Source organism: Salmo trutta, chromosome 2, assembly GCF_901001165.1.
Source record: "Salmo trutta chromosome 2, fSalTru1.1, whole genome shotgun sequence".
In the NCBI taxonomy this organism is placed as follows: Eukaryota; Metazoa; Chordata; class Actinopteri; order Salmoniformes; family Salmonidae; genus Salmo; species Salmo trutta.
Window position 1 is genome coordinate 52,015,256 of NC_042958.1, and position 20,310 is coordinate 52,035,565.

Genomic DNA, 20,310 nt, shown 5'->3' on the forward strand with positions numbered 1-20,310 from the left:
ATAGGTAAATGGCTCTGCATTCTAGTCTGTTGTCTCCATCTAGTGGTCTCAAGGAGAAAATGCGTCTGCCACCAGAATGCGCTGTTTCACATGACTTGATGCCAGTTTATGTTCACGCAGTGATTAAATAACACCTCATTGCAAAAAGCAGTCACACTCCGTGTATGACAACGCTTTATGCTTTGCAGAACAACGACCAACTCTAGTCCAATAATAAATGAACTCATAACAATTATATCAACTTCATGTATTTTCATAAAGTACGTATTTGTCAATTATAAACCAACAAACAGGGCTTCTGTACAATTTTCCTGACATCAGGTGAATAATTTATTTACAGATAGACAAACAGACAGGGAAGGTGCACTAAACACCACGATTGTCAGAAAAGCATCAGAAGTGAGTGAGAAAGAGAGAACGAAAGAAAGAGAGATGGATGTTCTGCACACTGTAAATATCATGTAGGTCTGTTTCAGACAGCAAACTCTTATAACATAACAAAAATAAATATGTCCATATGAATTGTCCGTGAAATCCAAGCCCCTTAGTAGCATGTATCCCGTTATCAATGGGCTGGGTTTCAGATGTCAAAGTCAGAGTCGCTGTCCATTACCGAGAGGATCATCTCCGGGCTGCATGCACTTCCGGTGGGGCTGCATTCTGTCCTGGCCAGAGCGAGCATGGCTCCCGGTCGCATCCCGTGGTGCGCGAGCCTGGGAAATAACACACAAATAGTTGTATTACCCATATCACAGTTCACCACCCAAATGTTTATAGACCTAGAAAACACTTAGTGCAAACGTTGCAAAATAGGTAAAAGTCCTATACACATCAGTGCGTCTCATACAAGATGTTTATCCAGAACTCATGTAAAGTCCAAAGCTATTTGGGTTCACATTGCAGAATCAGATTTCCTGTCTATTTTTAAACAATAGCGTACATTCTCCCTGAACGGAAGTTGTGGGTTATGATATAATGACGTTTATTTGTGTATTGTATTAACCTGTTCTTGTTGGCGGCTGCGCGGTCTCTCTGTCTCCGGTTCTTGAACCAGTTCCCGACCTGTGTTGGAGTGAGCCCGGTGGCGCGCGCCAGCTCCCTTTTCCTCGCGGGGTCTGGGTAGGGGTCCTGGAGGTACCGTTCCCTCAGCAGGCCCCGCGTCCGCTCCTGGAAATGATCATCGTTATTATCAACATCATCATAAACTGTAGGCTATTTATGGGAAAACAAATAATAATGTAATCCAAACAATACCTAGATAACTGGAAATTAAATGTAGGCTACCCATAACAATTAAAGTGTAGAATTGAGCTACAGCTCCAGAAATTAAATGTAGGCTACCCATAACAATTAAGGGGTAGAATTGAGCTACAGCTCCAGAAAGGCCAAAGCCTGATGAATATTAAACACCAATAAAACAAACAAAAAACCTTGAAGCAGTGTGTGTTCGTCTCGCCGTCCCAGATGGTTCTTGGTAAAGGGAACTTCTTCCTGATACGGTACTTGTCCACCGGGCCCAGCGATCGCCCGCGCAGCCTCTCAGCCTCCCGGTAGTGCGCCTCGAGCCACATGGCCTGTAGTTTACCGTGCGAGGCGCGGCGCATAAAGCTGTGATTCTCCAGGATGCAGTAGAGTTCGCGGTAGTTCTCGGTGTGAAAGGCGACCACGGCACGCGCCCTCCGGACGGACTCATGCTCTGTAATGAAGCACGCGCCACCTGGGGCCACCGGCAGGGACCACAGAAACCGCGCGAGCCGCTCGACGTCCCCGGTCTCCTCCAGAGTCTCACACACACCGGCCACCTAACAAGAACAACAACTGTCATCTCCAAAAGTAAGACACACACACACCACAAACAAATAAACACACACACACACACACACCTGCGCTGCGGAGAAACGGAGCCCATGGAGAGCAGAGGCAGGTGCGCATGCAGGGGGTTCCTCCGGTAAGAGCATGCCGGGCAGGAGGAGATGGGCGGGAAAGAGCTCTAGCGGGGACATGAACACCATCAGGTCAGCGTAGAGGAGAGAAGAAAAAAAGAGAAGAAAAAGCCAGTTGTCCGTTATGAGCTCCGTTATGAGCTCCGTTATGAGCTCGACAGTCTGGTGGAGTCTTTCTATAGCTCACCTGATGGGCGGGTTGGGACCCTAGGTCTGCATCTCCATTGGGTGCCCTGCTGGAAGGGGCAGGGCTGTGAAAGCAGCAATACCCACCATAGCCTAGTAAAAGACAGACCCTTTCCCCTCCGAAGGAGCACAAACCAGAGACAGACCCTTTCCCCTCCGAAGGAGGACAAACCAGAGACAGACCCTTTCCCCTCCGAAGGAGGACAAACCAGCGACAGACCCTTTCCCCTCCGAAGGAGGACAAACCAGAGACAGACCCTTTCCCCTCCGAAGGAGGACAAACCAGAGACAGACCCTTTCCCCTCCGAAGGAGGACAAACCAGCGACAGACCCTTTCCCCTCCGAAGGAGGACAAACCAGAGACAGACCCTTTCCCCTCCGAAGGAGGACAAACCAGAGACAGACCCTTTCCCCTCCGAAGGAGCACAAACACACATGAGGAGGAGGAGAGGAGAGAGTGTTAGAAAAAGGGTTACAGTTTATCCAGAAAAAGTGTTTTGAATTCTACAATGTCAATGGAAAATCTCAATTGGATTTCCTTGATTCTTCTCATCCCCTCCTCACCTTCTTTTGAAAAAGTGCAAAGGTAATCGAGGAGAAGCAGCGAGGAGAGGGAACTTGGAGAAAATGTGGAAACAAATGTGCTTGTAAGAAATTAGACTCTCGTCCACTAGCATGTCATCAGGCAAATGATGTTTACAGTGGAATCTCAAATACATGTGTAAAGTGGTAAAATGATAAGTAGCTAGTTATGCCTTAGGTGAAATTACCACTGGGGATGGAGGGAGGTGTAGAATTTCAGGAAATTAGCTTTAAAAACTAAAACATTCACACCCCTTCCCCTACTAATTTCTCCCTTGGTGGCCCCCCATTCTCATTGGGTCATAGCACTGTCAATCTGGCTCAGATTGAAAAGGAGAAGGAAGTGCATTCGTTCTGGTTTTCCTGTTGGCTGGGAAAAAATGTGGGCAGCACCCCTGGTAGGCTAATCCTATCACACCCGGCACGCCTGGCAGGCTAAACCTATCACACCCGGCACGCCTGGCAGGCTGAACCTATCACACCCGGCACGCCTGGCAGGCTAAACCTATCACACCCGGCACGCCTGGCAGGCTGAACCTATCACACCCGGCACGCCTGGCAGGCTGAACCTATCACACCCGGCACGCCTGGCAGGCTGAACCTATCACACCCGGCACGCCTGGCAGGCTGAACCTATCACACCCGGCACGCCTGGCAGGCTGAACCTATCACACCCGGCACGCCTGGCAGGCTGAACCTATCACACCCGGCACGCCTGGCAGGCTGAACCTATCACACCCGGCACGCCTGGCAGGCTGAACCTATCACACCCGGCACGCCTGGCAGGCTAAACCTATCACACCCGGCACGCCTGGCAGGCTGAACCTATCACACCCGGCACGCCTGGCAGACTGAACCTATCTCACCCGGCACGGCTGGCAGGCTGAACCTATCACACCCGGCACGCCTGGCAGGCTGAACCTATCTCACCCGGCACGCCTGGCAGGCTGAACCTATCACACCCGGCACGCCTGGCAGGCTGAACCTATCACACCCGGCACGCCTGGCAGGCTAAACCTATCACACCCGGCACGCCTGGCAGGCTGAACCTATCACACCCGGCACGCCTGGCAGGCTAAACCTATCACACCCGGCACGCCTGGCAGGCTGAACCTATCACACCCGGCACGCCTGGCAGGCTGAACCTATCACACCCGGCACGCCTGGCAGGCTGAACCTATCACACCCGGCACGCCTGGCAGGCTGAACCTATCACACCCGGCACGCCTGGCAGGCTGAACCTATCACACCCGGCACGCCTGGCAGGCTAAACCTATCACACCCGGCACGCCTGGCAGGCTGAACCTATCACACCCGGCACGCCTGGCAGGCTGAACCTATCACACCCGGCACGCCTGGCAGGCTGAACCTATCACACCCGGCACGCCTGGCAGGCTGAACCTATCACACCCGGCACGCCTGGCAGGCTGAACCTATCACACCCGGCACGCCTGGCAGGCTGAACCTATCACACCCGGCACGCCTGGCAGGCCTGAACCTATCACACCCGGCACGCCTGGCAGGCTGAACCTATCACACCCGGCACGCCTGGCAGGCTGAACCTATCACACCCGGCACGCCTGGCAGGCTGAACCTATCACACCCGGCACGCCTGGCAGGCTGAACCTATCACACCCGGCACGCCTGGCAGGCTGAACCTATCTCACCCGGCACGCCTGGCAGGCTGAACCTATCACACCCGGCACGCCTGGCAGGCTGAACCTATCACACCCGGCACGCCTGGCAGGCTGAACCTATCTCACCCGGCACGCCTGGCAGGCTAAACCTATCACACCCGGCACGCCTGGCAGGCTGAACCTATCGCACCAAAATAGTACCCTGTCTTCATTGGCATTTCTGTCATTTGAAGAAAAATGTTCAGAATGACCGAGATGCTGACGTTTATTGGGACAAATCTCATCCTGGAGGCAGAACTGAGTGGTTTCCGCTAGATGGGCCAGCTGCAAAGTCAAATGTGTCTGTATTGTAAATCTCTTTTTGGTCTTCAGTTAGGTAAGGCATTAGGGTTAGCAGTGTGTTAGCAGTGTGGTTAACATGAGTTTTTTTCTCCTTTATTTAACTAGGCAAGTCAGTTAAGAACAAATTCTTATTTACAATGATGGCCTAGGAACAGTGGGTTAACTGCCTTTTTCAGGGGCAGAACGACAGATTTTTACCTTGTCAGCTCGGGGATTCAATCTAGCAACCTTTCGGTTACTAGTCCAACGCTCTAACCACTAGGCTACCTGCCGCCCCGGTCTACATAGTGAGGCAGAGGTCCTGAGTTCCAGCCTCAGTATGAGCCGAATCAGGAGGAAGTGGTACTCGCTAAGCAACAGCGTGGCCTCCTTTAAACAAGGAACGTCAGCCCAAGTCCCTTTCATATTCTAGACATGATTACGTTTGAACTGAGTGCCTACACTCCAGATAATGACATGGCTAAATGGGTCATCCATTCAAGCAGTCCCTGGGTACTATCCAGCTGTTACCTGTGTATGCTTTATGTTGAACTGTAGCTGATCATACAAAGTGAATCTACAGACAAGGGTTTACACACCAGGGCATGGGTGGACTTGAAAAGAGGTGCAAACATGCCTTATTCATGACTTTATTGTAAACATACAACCTGCAGAGGTGGTTTCAGATTGAAAGTGGATCTCATCTCATTTTCCTCTGACACACTGGTTGAATCAATGTTGTTTGAAATGACGATGAACCAACGTGGAATAGAACGTTGAATTGACGTCTGTGCCCAGTGGGTAGATACTTATACCTCATTTGAGTGTCACTACAGTGCCAGGCATTTTGTTGATGTGAATGAGAACAAAGTTACCTCTAGCCAAGGCTGGAATTAACTCTTACATTCTCAGATTTGTGTTTAGTGGACATAGTTAGATTAAATAAATAAATACCCTGGATTCTGGAATGTATTAATGATCAATTATAATCTCAGAGACCGGCACAAACTGTAAGTTGGGCTCCCGAGTGGTGCAATGCTTGAGACATCATTACAGACACCCTGGTTTGAATCCAGGCTGTATCACAACCGGCCGTGATAGGGCGACGCACAATTGGCCCAGCGTCGTCCGGGTTTGGCCGGTGTAGGCCATCATTGTAAATAAGAATTTGTTCTTAACTGACTTGCCTAGTTATAAAGGTTCAAATAAATAAAAGTTGCTCTGGATAAGAGTGTCTGCCAAATTAATAAACTGTCAATGTAAGATATTTAGCCTTGGCTAGACCTGTGTTTTGTGCATCTCTTAGAAACTGGGTTTTCTTACACAAAATATGATTTCATCAGATTCTTGATGAGAAGGAATACCCATCTGTTCACTATTTTATGATGTACTGGCATTTCAATAGCAAAACAGCTCAACTGTCCTTGTTCGTAAAAGCTTGTCCTGTTGTTATGTGACATGTATGCCCCCATTTTGAAACACCATTGTTACAGGATTAATTGTGTAAAGTCTCCCATTGGACCTTTGGCAGTAACATCTATCAGAAGAGGAAGCTTTCAAGGTCTGGGCTCTTCTTTCAGCCAGATACTCTGGTTGCACCTGGCTCCTACTAAGTATGTGAAGACACAGCTGTCCAGAAAACTAGCACCTTAAATGTAATATATACAGTTGAAGTCGGAAGTTTACATACACCTTAGCCAAATACATTTAAAATCATTTTTTCATCATTCCTGACATTCAATCCTAGTAAAAAATCCCTGTTTTAGGTCAGTTAGGATCACCACTTTATTTTAAGAATGTGAAATGTCAGAATAATAGTAGAGAGAATGATTTATTTCAGCTTTTATTTCTTTCATCACATTCCCAGTGGGTCAGAAGTTTATATTCACTCAATTAGTATTTGGTACCATTGCCTTTAAATTGTTAACCTGGGAGTACGTTTTGGGTAGCTTTCCACAAGCTTCCCACAATAAGTTGGGTCAATTTTGGCCCATTCCTCCTGACAGAGCTGGTGTAACTAAGTCAGGTTTGTAGGCCTCCTTGCTCGCACACGCTTTCTCAGTTCTGCCCACAAATTTTCTTTGGGCTCATTGTCCATTTGGAAGACCCATTTGCGACCAAGCTTTAACTTCCTGACTAATGTCTTGAGATGTTGCTTCAATATATCCACATCATTTTCCTCCCCGTGATGCCATCTTTTTTTGTGAAGTGCACCAGTCCCTCCTGCAGAAAAGCACCCCACATGATGCTGCCGCCCCCGTGCTTCACGGTTGGGATGATGTTCTTCGGCTTGCAAGCCTCCCCCTTTTTCCTCCAAACATAACAATGGTCATTATGGCCAAACAGTTCTATTGTTGTTTCATCAGACCAGAGGACATTTTTCCAAAAACTACAATCTTTGTCCCCATGTGCAGTTGCAAACCGTAGTCTGGCTTTTTTATGGCGGTTTTGGAGCAGTGGCTTCTTCCTTGCTGAGCGGCCTTTCAGGTTATGTCGATAAAGGACTCGTTTTACTGTGGATATAGATACTTTTGTACCTGTTTCCTCCAGCATCTTCACAAGGTCCTTTGCTGTTGTTCTGGGATTTTTTTTGCACTTTTTGCACCAAAGTACGTTTCTCTCTAGGAGAGAGAAATCATCTCCTTCCTGAGCGGTATGATGGCTGCGTGTTCCCATTGTGTTCATACTTGCGTACTATTGTTTGTACATATGAACGTGGTACCTTCAGGCATTTGGAAATTGCTCCCAAGGATGAGCCAGGTCCACAATTTTTTTTCTGAGGTCTTGGCTGATTTCTTTAGATTTTCCCATGATGTCAAGCAAGGAGGCACCGAGTTTGAAGGTAGGCCTTGAAATACATCCACAGGTACACCTCCAATTGACTCAAATTACATCAATTAGCCTATCACAATCTTTTAAAGCCATGACATCATTTTCTGTCATTTTCCATGCTGTTTAAAGGCACAGTCAATTTAGTGTATGTAAACTTCTGACCCCCAGTGAATGATAAGTGAAATAATCTGTCTGTAAACAATTGTTGGAAAAATGACTTGTGTCATGCACAAAGTAGATGTCCTAACCGACTTGCCAAAACTACAGTTTGTTAACAAGAAATTTGTGGAGTGGTTGAAAAACAAGTTTTAATGACTCCCACCTAAGTGTATGTAAACTTCTGACTTCAACTGTATATATACACACAATTTTATTTATAATATATATATATATATATGTGTGTGTGTCTTTTAAAACAAGCGTATGTTCCATGGTTCAGGAAGCCTGACCTAGTGCATACCGTTGAGCCTAACTGGATCTGTGTTAATGCAGATTGAATGTGTTTATCAGACTAGTGTTAGATATGATAATCTGACTATAATAGAATGGCTTAACACTCAAATGATGAATATGATGAAGCAGAACAGTGGAATAATGGTTTATATTAATGGCAGAACACAGAGTAACACACGCTCAGTCCGTGGTCTAGGTGAGATTCTCCGCCACAATGCCCCTGTACCTGATGTTTGCCATTACCGGTATTAACGGCAGAACACACGCTCCGTCTGTGGTCTAGGTGAGATTCTCCCCCACAATGCCCCCGTACCTGATGTTTGCCATTACCGGTATTAATGGGGCAAGCTGCTTAACAGTGATATAGTGGACAGAGGTCACACCCTGGACCTGCGATTTATTTCATCATAATGATAATTGTCTGTGTGCATGTATGCTCATGTGTCCAGTGTGTGTGTGTGTGTGTGTGTGTGTGTGTGTGTGTCCACTACCTTGGGATGCAGACATCATACAGTGAGATTTGATTTCAGAGGGCTAGATGAAGTTCTATATATCTACAGGATATGAGGTCTGGGGAGTTGACTTGGGATGCGGCAAGATTGTTGTGCCCTGTCCAAAAACAACCGTACACCAGATTGGTGATTGACACATCTGATCACTTATGACACATTGTTGTTCTTCATGCTTCCAGATGAATCAAAAACAACGAGAAAAAACACACACAGGCCCATGCAGATGTGTCAGTGTGGACCGGGGGGGGGGGGGTCACTGCACGGCTCAAAGGGTTAATGCCTATTACCCCCACATGCAGATGGACCTGTCTGAGCCCTGTCAGTGTGTGTGTGTGTGTGTATAGTGGTCTGCATTGTCTAGGAATGTGTTTGTTTATTCACTCAGGATGAGGCATCTGAACCACGATATGTCAAGGCTGTATCCATTCACTCAATTCTCAAACTCTCTCTCATAAACACACACACACACTACTTGAACTGTCTTAGCTATTGATCACAGTCTGTCAGATCCACTGTGGAGTCTAAAGCAGACTGGTGGATCTATAATGGAACTGTAACACCAGGTAGATGTGTGTCTACTTGACCCACACAAGGAGACACACAAAGGTACGCTGGTATCAACGTTCTGTCCTAATAAGCTGTATATCAGGCTGGTTCTATACTCAATACACATCTATTGTCCCCAATCTCCCCATAGAGAAATATGAACCATACAGAAACATACATCACATTTAAACAGGAGGCCAAATAATAGGAGGCGAAGAGGGGGAGGGGAGGAGGAGCGAAGGGGAGGAGGAACAAAGGGAAGGAGAAGAGTTGCCTGATGACTCACTGAATTTAATAAAAAGTGAGAAGTAGGCATTGGTCTGAAGCCGAAAACGAAAAGAAATTCACGAGCACAATGCATTACTTCACCCATGCTCAACCAAGGTTTTCCAGCATACAGCTTTGACCCACTACAGTAGCTATGTTGGTCTATTGTACTTCCAACAATGTGTAGGCAGGTTGCTTAGGATTCAAACCTTCTCAAAACAGCCTAATTCATACTCTTTGAGGAGGCTCTCCCACAATAATGTGCATACAAGGTAATGTGTTGCATTCTTCCACCCCACACTAAGACATTCCAATACACTACATGACCAAAAGTATGTGGGAACCTGCTTGTCAAACATCTCATTTCAAAATCATGGGTATTAATATGGAGTTGGTCCCCCCCTTCGCTGCTATAACAGCCTCCACTCTTCTGGGAAGGCTTTCCACTATATGTTGGAACATTGCTGCGGGGACTTGCTTCCATTCATCCACAAGAGCATTAGTGAGGTCAGGCATTGATGTTGGGCGATTAGGCCTGGCTCACAGTCGGCTTTCCAATTCATCCTGAAGGTGTTCGATGGGGTTGAGATCAGGGCTCTGTGCACGCCCGTCAAGATCTTCTACACTGATGTCGACAAACCATTTCTGTATGGACCTCGCTTTGTGCACAGGGGCATTGTCATGCTGAAACGGGAAAGAGCCTTCCCCAAACTGTTGCCACAAAGTTGGAAGCACAGAATCATCTAGAATGTCATTGTATGCTGTAGCGTTAAGATTTCCCTTCACTGGAACCATGAAAAATAGTTCCAGAACATGATTCCTCCTCCACCAAGCTTTACAGTTGGCACTATGCATTCAGTTAGGTAGCGTTCTCCTGGCATCCGCCAAACCCAGATTCGTCCGTCAGACTGCCAGATGGTGAAGTGTGATTCATCATTCCAGAGAACGCGGCGAGATTTACACCACTTCAGCCAACTGTTGGCATTGCGTATTGTGATTTTAGGCTTGTGTGTGGCTGCTCAGCCATGGAAACCAATTTCATGAAGCTCCCGATGAACAGTAATTGTGCTGACTTTGCTTCCAGAGGCAGTTTGGAAGTCAGGACAGACGATTTTTTACGCACTACGCGCTTCAGCGGTCCCGTTCTGTGAGCTTGTGTGGCCTACCACTTTGCGGCTGAGCCGTTGTTGCTCCTAGACATTTTCACTTCAAAATAACAGTACTTACAATTGATCGGGGCAGCTCTAGCCGGGCAGAAATTTTACAAACTGACCTGTTGGAAAGGTGGCATCCTTTGAAGGTGCCATGTTGAAAGTCACTGAGCTCTTCAGTAAGACCATTTTACTGACAGTGTTTGTCTATGGAGATTGCATGGCGGTGTGCTCGATTTTCTACACCTGTCAGCAACGGGTGTGGCTGAAATAGCCAAATCCACTAACTTGAAGGGGTGTCCACATACTTTTGTATATAAAGTGTACGTCAACTTGACACGGACAGTCTGGTGACGACAGCACACGTTCGTTACAAAATGTGTTTGTTCATTTACTGTTTATTTCACTTGCTTGTCTGTCTAAAACAGTTGTATTGGAAACAAGTTACAAGTTAGCAAGCATGGATGGCATTGTCTTTTGACTGCACACAGGTCGCGCAAGCAATTAACATTGTGATGTTTTACCTGGGTGCTTCGTGTGTAACCCCTGCTACTTTTTACTGGGTGGATGGCGACTTCAGGTTCAGGAACCCATTGAAAAGTAACACGACTAATCTCTCTCTACATACATTCAGTCAGACTGCCCTCGTAGAAGTCCTTTCTGTTGATGTCCAAGTGAGGGACGTTGTACTTAAGTCATCAGCGATTGGATTGTCTCTAACCAATCAGAGTATCAAAGCCAATAACTATTTCCAAAACGCTGCTTTACTCAAGTGTGTTCAGGCTCTGACCCAACCTATCGGTTTCTGGGACCAATCAGAACGTTTTAATGTGTTCACATTCGAGAAGTCGTCAGGGAGGAGATCAAATCCAGCCTCACGGTGGAAAAGAAACAGTGGGCCTGGTGTTTGGCCAGAGCAATGTGGATGAGTACCCACTCAAACAAAAGTATAAACACTCACCTATTAACACAAAACTATAAGATTATAAATAGATCATATGTCCCAAAGACTCTTCTGTGTGTGCGTGTGTGTTAGGGTAGGTTGAACTGGGCAGATGTTGACTCTGTAATTAAATAATTATCCAGTAATATGGTGACATCACATTAACAAGGTTGTTTTTAATGACTGTGTGTGTGGACAAAAACACAAACAGCTGGAGGAACACACAGCTGTCTACAGCTATTTGTATTCAGTATTATCAAATAGGCAAGAGAAACTGAGGAAAGCGAGGGGACAGGAGAAACTGAGGAAAGCGAGGGGACAGGAGAAACTGAGGAAAGCGAGGGGACAGGAGAAACTGAGGAGAGGAGAAACTGAGGAGAGGAGAAACTGAGGAGAGGAGAAAGCGAGGAGAGGAGAAAGCGAGGGGACAGGAGAAACTGAGGAGAGGAGAAACTGAGGAGAGGAGAAACTGAGGAGAGGAGAAAAAAGGAAGGAAAGGGGCAGGAGAAGAGGGTAAGGAAAAACGAGAGAGGGGAGGGAGGGAGTTGTGAGTGTAATGTACTGTTCATTTTTGTTTATTTCACTTTTGTTTTTATCTACTTCACTTGCTTTGGCAATGTTTCCCATGCCAATAAAGCCCTTGAATAGAATTTAGTTGAAAACAAGGAGAGTCGGAAGAAAAAAAACAGAGAGATAGGAAGAGGAGGAAGGGACAGAGGGCACAGAAGTAAGGTAGGAGGGAGGCAGCAGTAGGGGAGGGGCATGGCGTGTCTTTGTGCGTATAATAATCTGCTCTAATCCAGTGTGTTAACCCATCTGAGCAGTCAAAGCAGATTATCCCTCTAACAATGGCCTGACCTCATCTGCTAAATGACTCCACTAGAAATCATATGCTGTCACACACACTTTTACTATCTATATGCAGAACCCTCCACAAAACAAAGAATCGCAGGATGTCCAGTCATACCTCTGCCCTAGGAGAGGAGCTGGTGTGTTACCATGAGAAACAGATGAATAAAAAAAGCTGTATAAAATATGAATAACTGAAGATCCTCTGACCCCAGGGGTTAGAGTAACCCATCACAAAATTAAACAACTCCCCCACAAAACACGCAAACAGCCCATAATCCCCTAATCCAGCTCAGATTAAGAACACCTTAAAGATGTGATTTCAATTGGAGATTATGGTGAAATGATGATTGAGAAACAGAGGGTATGGGGGGGGGGGGCTGCAGTTTGATTCTCCCTGAAGTGTACACTCCATTCATTGTCCCTCCATGAGGAGGCATGAGTGTCCACTTCCAGAAAAATAAGTGAAAATTGGAATGCACATAAAAAGGGTAAAGTATACACATTACCCAGAGACAGTGGCCACTGGTCCTTGGCAGGTATTTTATTTCATATATAGACGCTTTCTGTAATCAAATGTGAGTGCAATCAAACAACAGCAAAAACAAAACATTACCGATGTAGTCCGAACCAGGAACACAGGGTTAACACTGGGACTCTACCTGGGTTAAAAAGGTACATGCCACAATTTGACTTCGTCATACAGTGAGGGCAGCACTCTGCTTTAAAGAAAACAGCAACAGAATATTAATTGTCAGTTTTGGCAGATTTTAATTGTGAAACCAGGAAGTTGCCCTGCAGTGTATGGTGACGTCACATTGCGGGGTGCACCTTTAAAACTAGAAGAAGTCTGGGGGCCAACTGAGTCTACCAGAGGGTATGTCGTCACAAAGCAGGATCAAATGTTTAGGTAACGTTCCTAAATATTCTCAAAATCCATATTTCCTAGTTTAAAAAAGAGATTTTAATTCAACTTCAGCTTTAGTAATAATTTGTCAAATAAACAGCTACGTGTGAATGTTGATCAAAGTGACCAGGTTAACTATTGATCCTGCTTTGATCAGGGGGCAGGGAAGAGTGGCAGGGCTGGAAGGTGGTGAGACAGCGGGGTCTAGGAGAGGTCTGTTTTGGACAAAGCAGGTCCAACAGTGACACCCTAAGCCCTACTCCCTCCCTCCCTCCCTTAGTCCAGCCAGTGACATCACACAGGATGATATCTTCACACAAAACCCACCCCCTCAGAATCCACCATTGTGAGCCCATTCCCACCCGAGAGAAGAGAGACTTATAGTCCTCTGCTGAATCCCAAACCAGTCCCTTGCCTCTACCAACTCACTGAGGTCCCTCCAATGTCACACTTGCTGACAAAACAGGAGGCTGATTTTCAGCACAACGAAGTGATCAATGAACCCCATCAACTTTGGGACACATGACTTGCATGATGCAATTCACGTTCAGAAATTAAATGTGCATGAAATTCTAATTGAGAAATGTCCCATTGTTTCAATATATAGTGTAAATCGTAGTAAATTGAACATTTCATTTGGAAGGTATTATAATTCATTACGTCAGACCTCGAAATCAGACAAACAAATGTATGTGACATAATTAGGCACGCATTTTAACAATTTATGAAATTATACAAACTCCAAAACATGTCGTGGTGGGTGTCGGTATACTACTTTTCTGTGAAGTATCAAAGTGTAACAGAGGGTTGAATTAACCCCTAATCCCGCAATATTTTAACTCCCTCAGCTTTGGGAAACTTGTGCACATGGCTGGCACGAACGCGCAAATCTAGGGCCGAGGGGGAAGGAACTGGTTTGGGATTCAGCACTCCACTTTCTCTACTCCTCTTCTCCTTCCTTTATCTGACAGCAAACAAGAGGAAAAAAACATCACAAATCTCCATCCATCAGCAGGAGCCAATCAGAGGCAGTCAGGTGGGATCAGTTTTAACCAATAACTTGTCCAGTAGCGGTGGAGTTTTGCAGAGGGGGTCGTGAGGGGTTGTATAACCATCAACATGTAGCACGTGGACCCCTCCTCTGAGTGTGAGTGTGTGTGTGTGTAGTACATGCATGTGCAGGATGTGGTGTGTAAGGTTGAAGGGTGTGTGTGTGTGTTCGGGTCCAAGACAAGAGCCAGATTGAACCAGTCTGGTTCCTGGTCCCCGCCTCAAAGCTTTCTTTCACACACATACACAAATACACCTCAGGTCCTCATGTCCGTGTGTAGTCGGGTGATCAATGTCAACAACATCAAAAAATAAAAATAAAAACACCAGAAAACCTGGAAGGTAAAAATCATCTTCTACCATTCTGACGTTTCATCAGTCCTTAAAACAACCGCAACACCTCCAAAATCACACTCCTCCCAGGTAACAGCAGGGCGTGTGTGTGTGGGTTCGTCCTCACACACATGCACGTCGTCCACTGGGCGTGTGGAGGAGGCAACTCCCCCTCTGGGTGGCTAGACCAATCACAGGAGGAGACCGGGGTCGCCGTTACCACGACTACCAGTGGTCCTCCAGATCACACTGAGAGAAAGAGGGGACAGAGAGAAGGTGTTTATGAGGTGGCATAGGAAATACAATATAAATCTGATGTTATTTACGTACTGATGTTGAGAAGTGTGTGTGTGTGTGGATCAGGAGCTAAGAATGTGAGGGGTCGATATGTGGGTCAATCTGTGGGATGAGTCGATCTTGGACTCACCTGACGGTGGCCTACTGAAAGGCCGGCTGTGTCTCAATTCTCATACTAGGCTACATCCCATTTAATTGGATTTTTGTCAAGAATATAACATTTGTACTGAGTATGCTAGAAATGCCAGGATGCCATGTAATAGGAATTCACTGTACACTATTCAGAACGTTAAGAGCCATTTCAGACCCACAATGGAATGTTTACAGGAAAAAGTGTTTCTATACCAGAACAGAAAGACTGTCAGACACCGACCAAATCTGACAGACAAGAGACAAACCAATCAGATACAGATCTTAGTATGATTATTAAATCAAATCACTTTTATTATTTTATTTGTTCACAAATTGCTGTATGGAACAGATTCAGCCCCCCCCCCCCCCCCCCCCCCAATAGCCTTTTTACAAGTGAGGACCGGCAAAATGTCCTCAGTTCTCTCAATTTTAGTTGGTTTCCTATTCTTGTGAGGACTTCTGGTACTCAGAAGTATAGTAAAACGTGCATACACGTTTTACATACACGTTTCACAACCATTTTGTGCCTTGTTGCCGTCATATACTAAGTGCCATGTTCTGAGATAAATACAACAATGATAGGGGACACACTTTTTGAAAAGCAAGTATTTGAAAAAGTTCTGTATTTTGAACTTCTTTTAGAACATTCTATTTTTCCTGAATTTTGAAGTAGAACAGGACCTTACAGTACTGAAGTGGACACACACATTCTACCAAACACACACACTGGCACGCACAGACTCTCTCTCACGCACGGCCAACCAGACAGACACAGACAGGTGGTTTATGGGAACTTGAGCTTTTATAACGCAAGTCCAGTAGAGGAGCGAAGTCCTCTAACTCAGTCGGGTAGAGATCCAGCCAGGGGGACCTGGTTGGTCGAGGTCTGCCAGAGCTGCTGGAGGGGCCGTGTCTTTGGTTCTCTCTCTGTCCGGGTGGGTGGTCTGGCGTCTCGACGACGGCGGGTGAAGGAGAGAGGGGGGAGGGCGATGGGGAGTCAGGGAGGTCATCTGCGGTAAAGGAGGATTCCTCACGTGTGGGCTGTATTTTCCCCAGGCAGACGGTAGACAGCGAGAGCTTCCTCCAGCACTGAGCGATACTGCCCCCGGTGGTGCAGGCGGAAATTACGCCCTTGCACACGCCCTTGCACACGCCCTTGCACACGCCCTTGCACACGCCCTTGCACACGCCCTTGCACGAACGCTTCTCACACCACACTAGCCCTACCCCTGTGGCCAGATACCTGTAGTGACATTGTCTTTGTCCAGTGAGGAGGGGAGAAGCCATCAGTGCCTTCCAATCCCACACTACGAGTCCCAACTCCCAAAACACAGGCACAGTAAAGACAGACTAGACTACGCCATATAGCTAGTTCCTGTTCTTAAGACGTCCTGGACTTTGGTGGGATGATCTAAAAGGTTGGGACATGGCAGGAACATCAGGGAGCCGTATTCATGTCATGTGAAACAAAGTCTCGACTCTGGATCAAATACTCCATTTTGATCACGCTTGGTAATCGAAGGTCCTCGAAGCCCATTCACACCCCTGCCCAGAGGGTGGTGCTGTTGTGACTGGCCTGGAGTGGGTCATTGTGGAGGTGGGAGGTCAGGGGTCAAAGGAGAGTTACTCACCCCTTCCTCTTCTCTGTGTGGGTTCAGCCTGCTGTACACCGCCTCGATCACACTGCGCCTGAACACACACACAGATTACACATTATCGTTTGTGTGCATTAGTGAAGATTTATCTGAAAAGAAAATGAAGTACATTTCTTCAGTGTGAGTGTGTGCTTGTGTGTGTAGTATTTACTTGCTGGCCAGGCCTCCTCCAGGTGGTAGGTTGGGGATGTTCTCAGAGGCGATGTACCTCAGAACAGACACCAGGTCAGGAACCCCCTCTTCTCCACAGCCACCCAGCAAGTCTATGGACAGACACAGGGTTAAATTGGAAACAGAAAGATGGATGGCCGGTTGCCTTTAAACAGATTCTACATGTTGAATCGGCGCAAACAGCCATTGCTCGTGGCTGGCTAAAACACACTGCAGCGACAGCTAGCGATAGGGCGGCTGGCTAAAACACACTGCAGCGACAGCTAGCGATAGGGCGGCTGGCTAAAACACACTGCAGCGACAGCTAGCGATAGGGCGGCTGGCTAAAACACACTGCAGCGACAGCTAGCGATAGGGCGGCTGGCTAAAACACACTGCAGCGACAGCTAGCGATAGGGCGGCTGGCTAAAACACACTGCAGCGACAGCTAGCGATAGGGCGGCTGGCTAAAACACACTGCAGCGACAGCTAGCGATAGGGCGGCTGGCTAAAACACACTGCAGCGACAGCTAGCGATAGGGCGGCTGGCTAAAACACACTGCAGCGACAGCTAGCGATAGGGCGGCTGGCTAAAACACACTGCGGCGACAGCTAGCGATAGGGCAGCCACTCTGCTTTTAGCTGTTCTTCGGTGCAGTGTGTCCAAGCTCTCAGAGAGGATGTGCTTGTTCTCACCCTCTACACGCGTCTCCAGGTATTTGTCCAGTTCCTCCTCTTTCTTCAGAGCTTGTTCAGACACCTTGGGAGCTCCCGGTAAAGTCACCAACACCACACTCATGTTATCCCTACTCCCCTGGACACACACACACAGAGAGGGTTAGAACGTCAAATAAAATCGTATAGGTCACATCTGATGTATACAACAGGTGTTGATCTTACTGTGAAACGCTTACTTACAAGCCCTTAACCAACAATGCAGAAAAGAAAAATAAGAATTAAGAAAACATTTACTAAGTAGAAAGAAAGTAACAATAAAATAACAAGGCTATATACAGGGGGTACTGAGTCAATGTGTGGGGGTACAGGTTAGTCAAGCTAATTGAGGTAATATGTACAATTGAAGTGGGACGATTACATACACTTAGATTGGAGTCATTAAAACTCGTTTTTCAACCACTCCACATATTTCTTGTTGTTAACAAACTATAGTTTTGGCAAGTCTGTAAGGACATCTACTTTTTTGACATCTACTTGACACAAGTAATTTTTCCAACAATTGTTTACAGACAAATTATTTCACTTAATCACAATTCCAGTGGGTCAGAAGTTAACATACACTAAGTTGACTGTGCCTTTAAACAGCTTGGAAAATTCCAGAAAATGTCATGGCTTTAGAAGCTTCTGATAGGCTAATTGACATCATTTGAGTCAATTGGAGGTGTAGCTGTGGATGTATTTCAAGGCCTACCTTCAAACTCCGTGCCTCTGCTTGACATCATGGGAAAAATCAAAAAGAAATCAGCCAAGACCTCAGAAAAAAAATTGTAGACCTCCACAAGCCTGGTTCATCCTTGGGAGCAATTTCCAAACGCCTGAAGGTACCACGTTCATCTGTACAAACTATAGTACGCAAGTATAAACACCAAGGGACTACGTAGCCGTCATAACGCTCAGGAAGGAGACGCGTTCGGTCTCCTAGAGATGAACGTACTTGTGTGAAAAGTGCAAATCAATCCCAGAACAGCAGCAAAGGACCTTGTGAAGATGCTGTTGGAAACAGGTACAAAAGTATCTATATCCACAGTAAAATGAGTCCAATATTGACATAACCTGAAAGGCCGCTCAGCAAGGAAGAAGCCACTGCTCCAAAACCGCCATAAAAAAGCCGGACCACGGTTTGCAACTGCACATGGGGACACAGATCGTAGTTTTTGGAGAAATGTCCCCTGGTCTGATGAAACAAAAAGAGCCGTTTGGCCATAATGACCATCTTTATGTTTTGAGGAAAAAGGGGGAGGCTTGCAAGCCGAAGAACACCATCCCAACCGTGAAGCACGGGGGTGGCAGCATCATGTTGTGGGTGTGCTTTTCTGCAGGAGGGACTGGTGCACTTCACAAAATAGATGCCATCATGAGGCAGGAAAAGGATGTGGATATATTGAAGCAACATCTCAAGACATCAGTCAGGAAGTTAAAGCTTGGTCGCAAATGGGTCTTCCAAATGGACAATGACCTCAAGCATACTTCCAAAGTTATGGCAAAATGGCTTAAGGACAACAAAGTCAAGGTATTGGATTGGCCATCACAAAGCCCTGACCTCAATCCTATAGAACATTTGTGGGCAGAACTGAAAAAGTGCATGCGAGCAAGGAGGCCTACAAACCTGACTCAGTTACACCAGCTCTGTCAGGAGGAATGGGCCAAAATTCACCCAACCTATTGTGGGAAGCTTGTGGAAGGCTACCCGAAACAATTGACCCAAGTAAAAAAATTAAAGGCAATCATTTAGTATTTGGTGTATGTAAACTTCTGACCCACTGGGGATGTGATGAAAGAAATAAAAGCTGAAATAAATCTACTATTATTCCACATTTTAAAAATAAAGTTGTGATCCTAACTGACCTCAGACCGTACATTTTTACTAGGATTAAATGTCAGGAATTGTGAAAAACTAAGTTTAAATGTATTTGGCTAAGGTGTATGTAAACTTCTGACGTATGTAAACTTTTTGAACTGTACATGTAGGTAGAAGTAAAGTGAATATGCATTGATAATAAACAGTAGCAGTAGCGTAAAAGAAAATGGGGGGGGTATTTGATTAACTGTTGAGCAGTCTTATGGCTTGGGGTAGAAGCTGTTAAGGAGCCTTTTGGACTTATACTTGGCACTCTGGTACCGCTTCCAATGTGGTAGCAGAGAAGTCTGACTTGCGTGGCTGGAGATTTTTAGGGCCTTCCTCTGACACCGCCTGGTATAGAGGTCCGGGATGGCAGGAAGCTTGGCCAAAGTGAAGTACTGGGCCTTGCGCACTACCCTCTGTAGCGCTTTGCGGTCAGATGCTGAGCAGTTGCCATACCAAGCGTTAATGCAACCAGTCAGGATGCTCTCGATTGTGCAGCTGTATAACTTTGAGGATCTGAGGATCCATGCCAAATCTTTTCAGTCTCCTGAGGGGGAATGGGCGTTGTGGTGCCCTCTTCATGACTGTCTTGGTGTGTTTGGACCATGATAGTTGGTTGGGGATGTGGACACCAAGCTCTAGACTTGCTCCACTACAGCCCCATTGTGCTTGGCCACGCAGTCGCGGGTGAACAGAGACTACAGGAGGGGCCCCAATGTTGAGGATCAGCGTGGCAGATGTGTTGCCTACCCTTACCACCTGGGGGCGGCCCATCAAGAAGTCCAGGATCCAGTTGCAGAGTGAGATTTTCAGTCGCGGGGTCCTTAGCTTATTGATGAGATTTGAGGGCACTATGGTGTTGAACGCTGAACTGTAGTCAATGAACAGTAGGTGTTCCTTTTGTCCAGGTGGGAAAGGGCAGTGTGGAGTGCAATAGAGATTGCATCATCTGTGGATCTGTTGGGGCAGTGTGCGAATTGGAG

At 46.5% G+C, this 20,310-nt stretch overlaps 2 protein-coding genes across 3 annotated transcripts in view; both read right to left on the minus strand.

Annotated features, from left to right (window-relative positions):
* Positions 1 to 228: 228 nt before the first annotated feature.
* On the minus strand, positions 229 to 2,071 carry LOC115156875 (homeobox protein SIX3). The gene is made up of 4 exons (XM_029704676.1): positions 1,884 to 2,071; positions 1,431 to 1,802; positions 1,004 to 1,167; positions 229 to 713 (listed from the first exon to the last, which is right to left on the minus strand). Exons 1-4 carry the CDS (start codon positions 2,010 to 2,012, stop codon positions 581 to 583), a joined length of 798 nt encoding a protein of 265 aa, XP_029560536.1. The 5' UTR covers positions 2,013 to 2,071; the 3' UTR covers positions 229 to 580.
* Positions 2,072 to 12,743: 10,672 nt separating this feature from the next.
* LOC115156882 (protein phosphatase 1B) overlaps positions 12,744 to 20,310 on the minus strand; it is a 30,382-nt gene continuing 22,815 nt past the window's right edge. For both annotated transcript variants that reach the window (XM_029704693.1, XM_029704687.1), the window contains exons 5-8: positions 17,443 to 17,560; positions 16,748 to 16,859; positions 16,573 to 16,630; positions 12,744 to 14,761 (exon numbers count right to left, since the gene is read on the minus strand). In XM_029704693.1, the coding sequence (XP_029560553.1) occupies positions 14,738 to 14,761; positions 16,573 to 16,630; positions 16,748 to 16,859; positions 17,443 to 17,560 (312 nt within the window). In that variant the 3' untranslated portion in view covers positions 12,744 to 14,737. The remainder of the gene's footprint in view (positions 14,762 to 16,572; positions 16,631 to 16,747; positions 16,860 to 17,442; positions 17,561 to 20,310) is intronic.

Excerpts from the sequence above, each read along its gene's own strand:
- LOC115156875 (XM_029704676.1), bottom strand. The coding sequence starts at position 2,012 with ATGGTGTTCATGTCCCCGCTAGAGCTCTTTCCCGCCCATCTCCTCCTG. Across the intron at positions 1,803-1,883 it reads TCCGTTTCTCCGCAGCGCAG|GTGGCCGGTGTGTGTGAGAC; the intron begins GTGTGTGTGTGT and ends TGTTCTTGTTAG. Across the intron at positions 1,168-1,430 it reads CGAACACACACTGCTTCAAG|GAGCGGACGCGGGGCCTGCT; the intron begins GTTTTTTGTTTG and ends GATCATTTCCAG.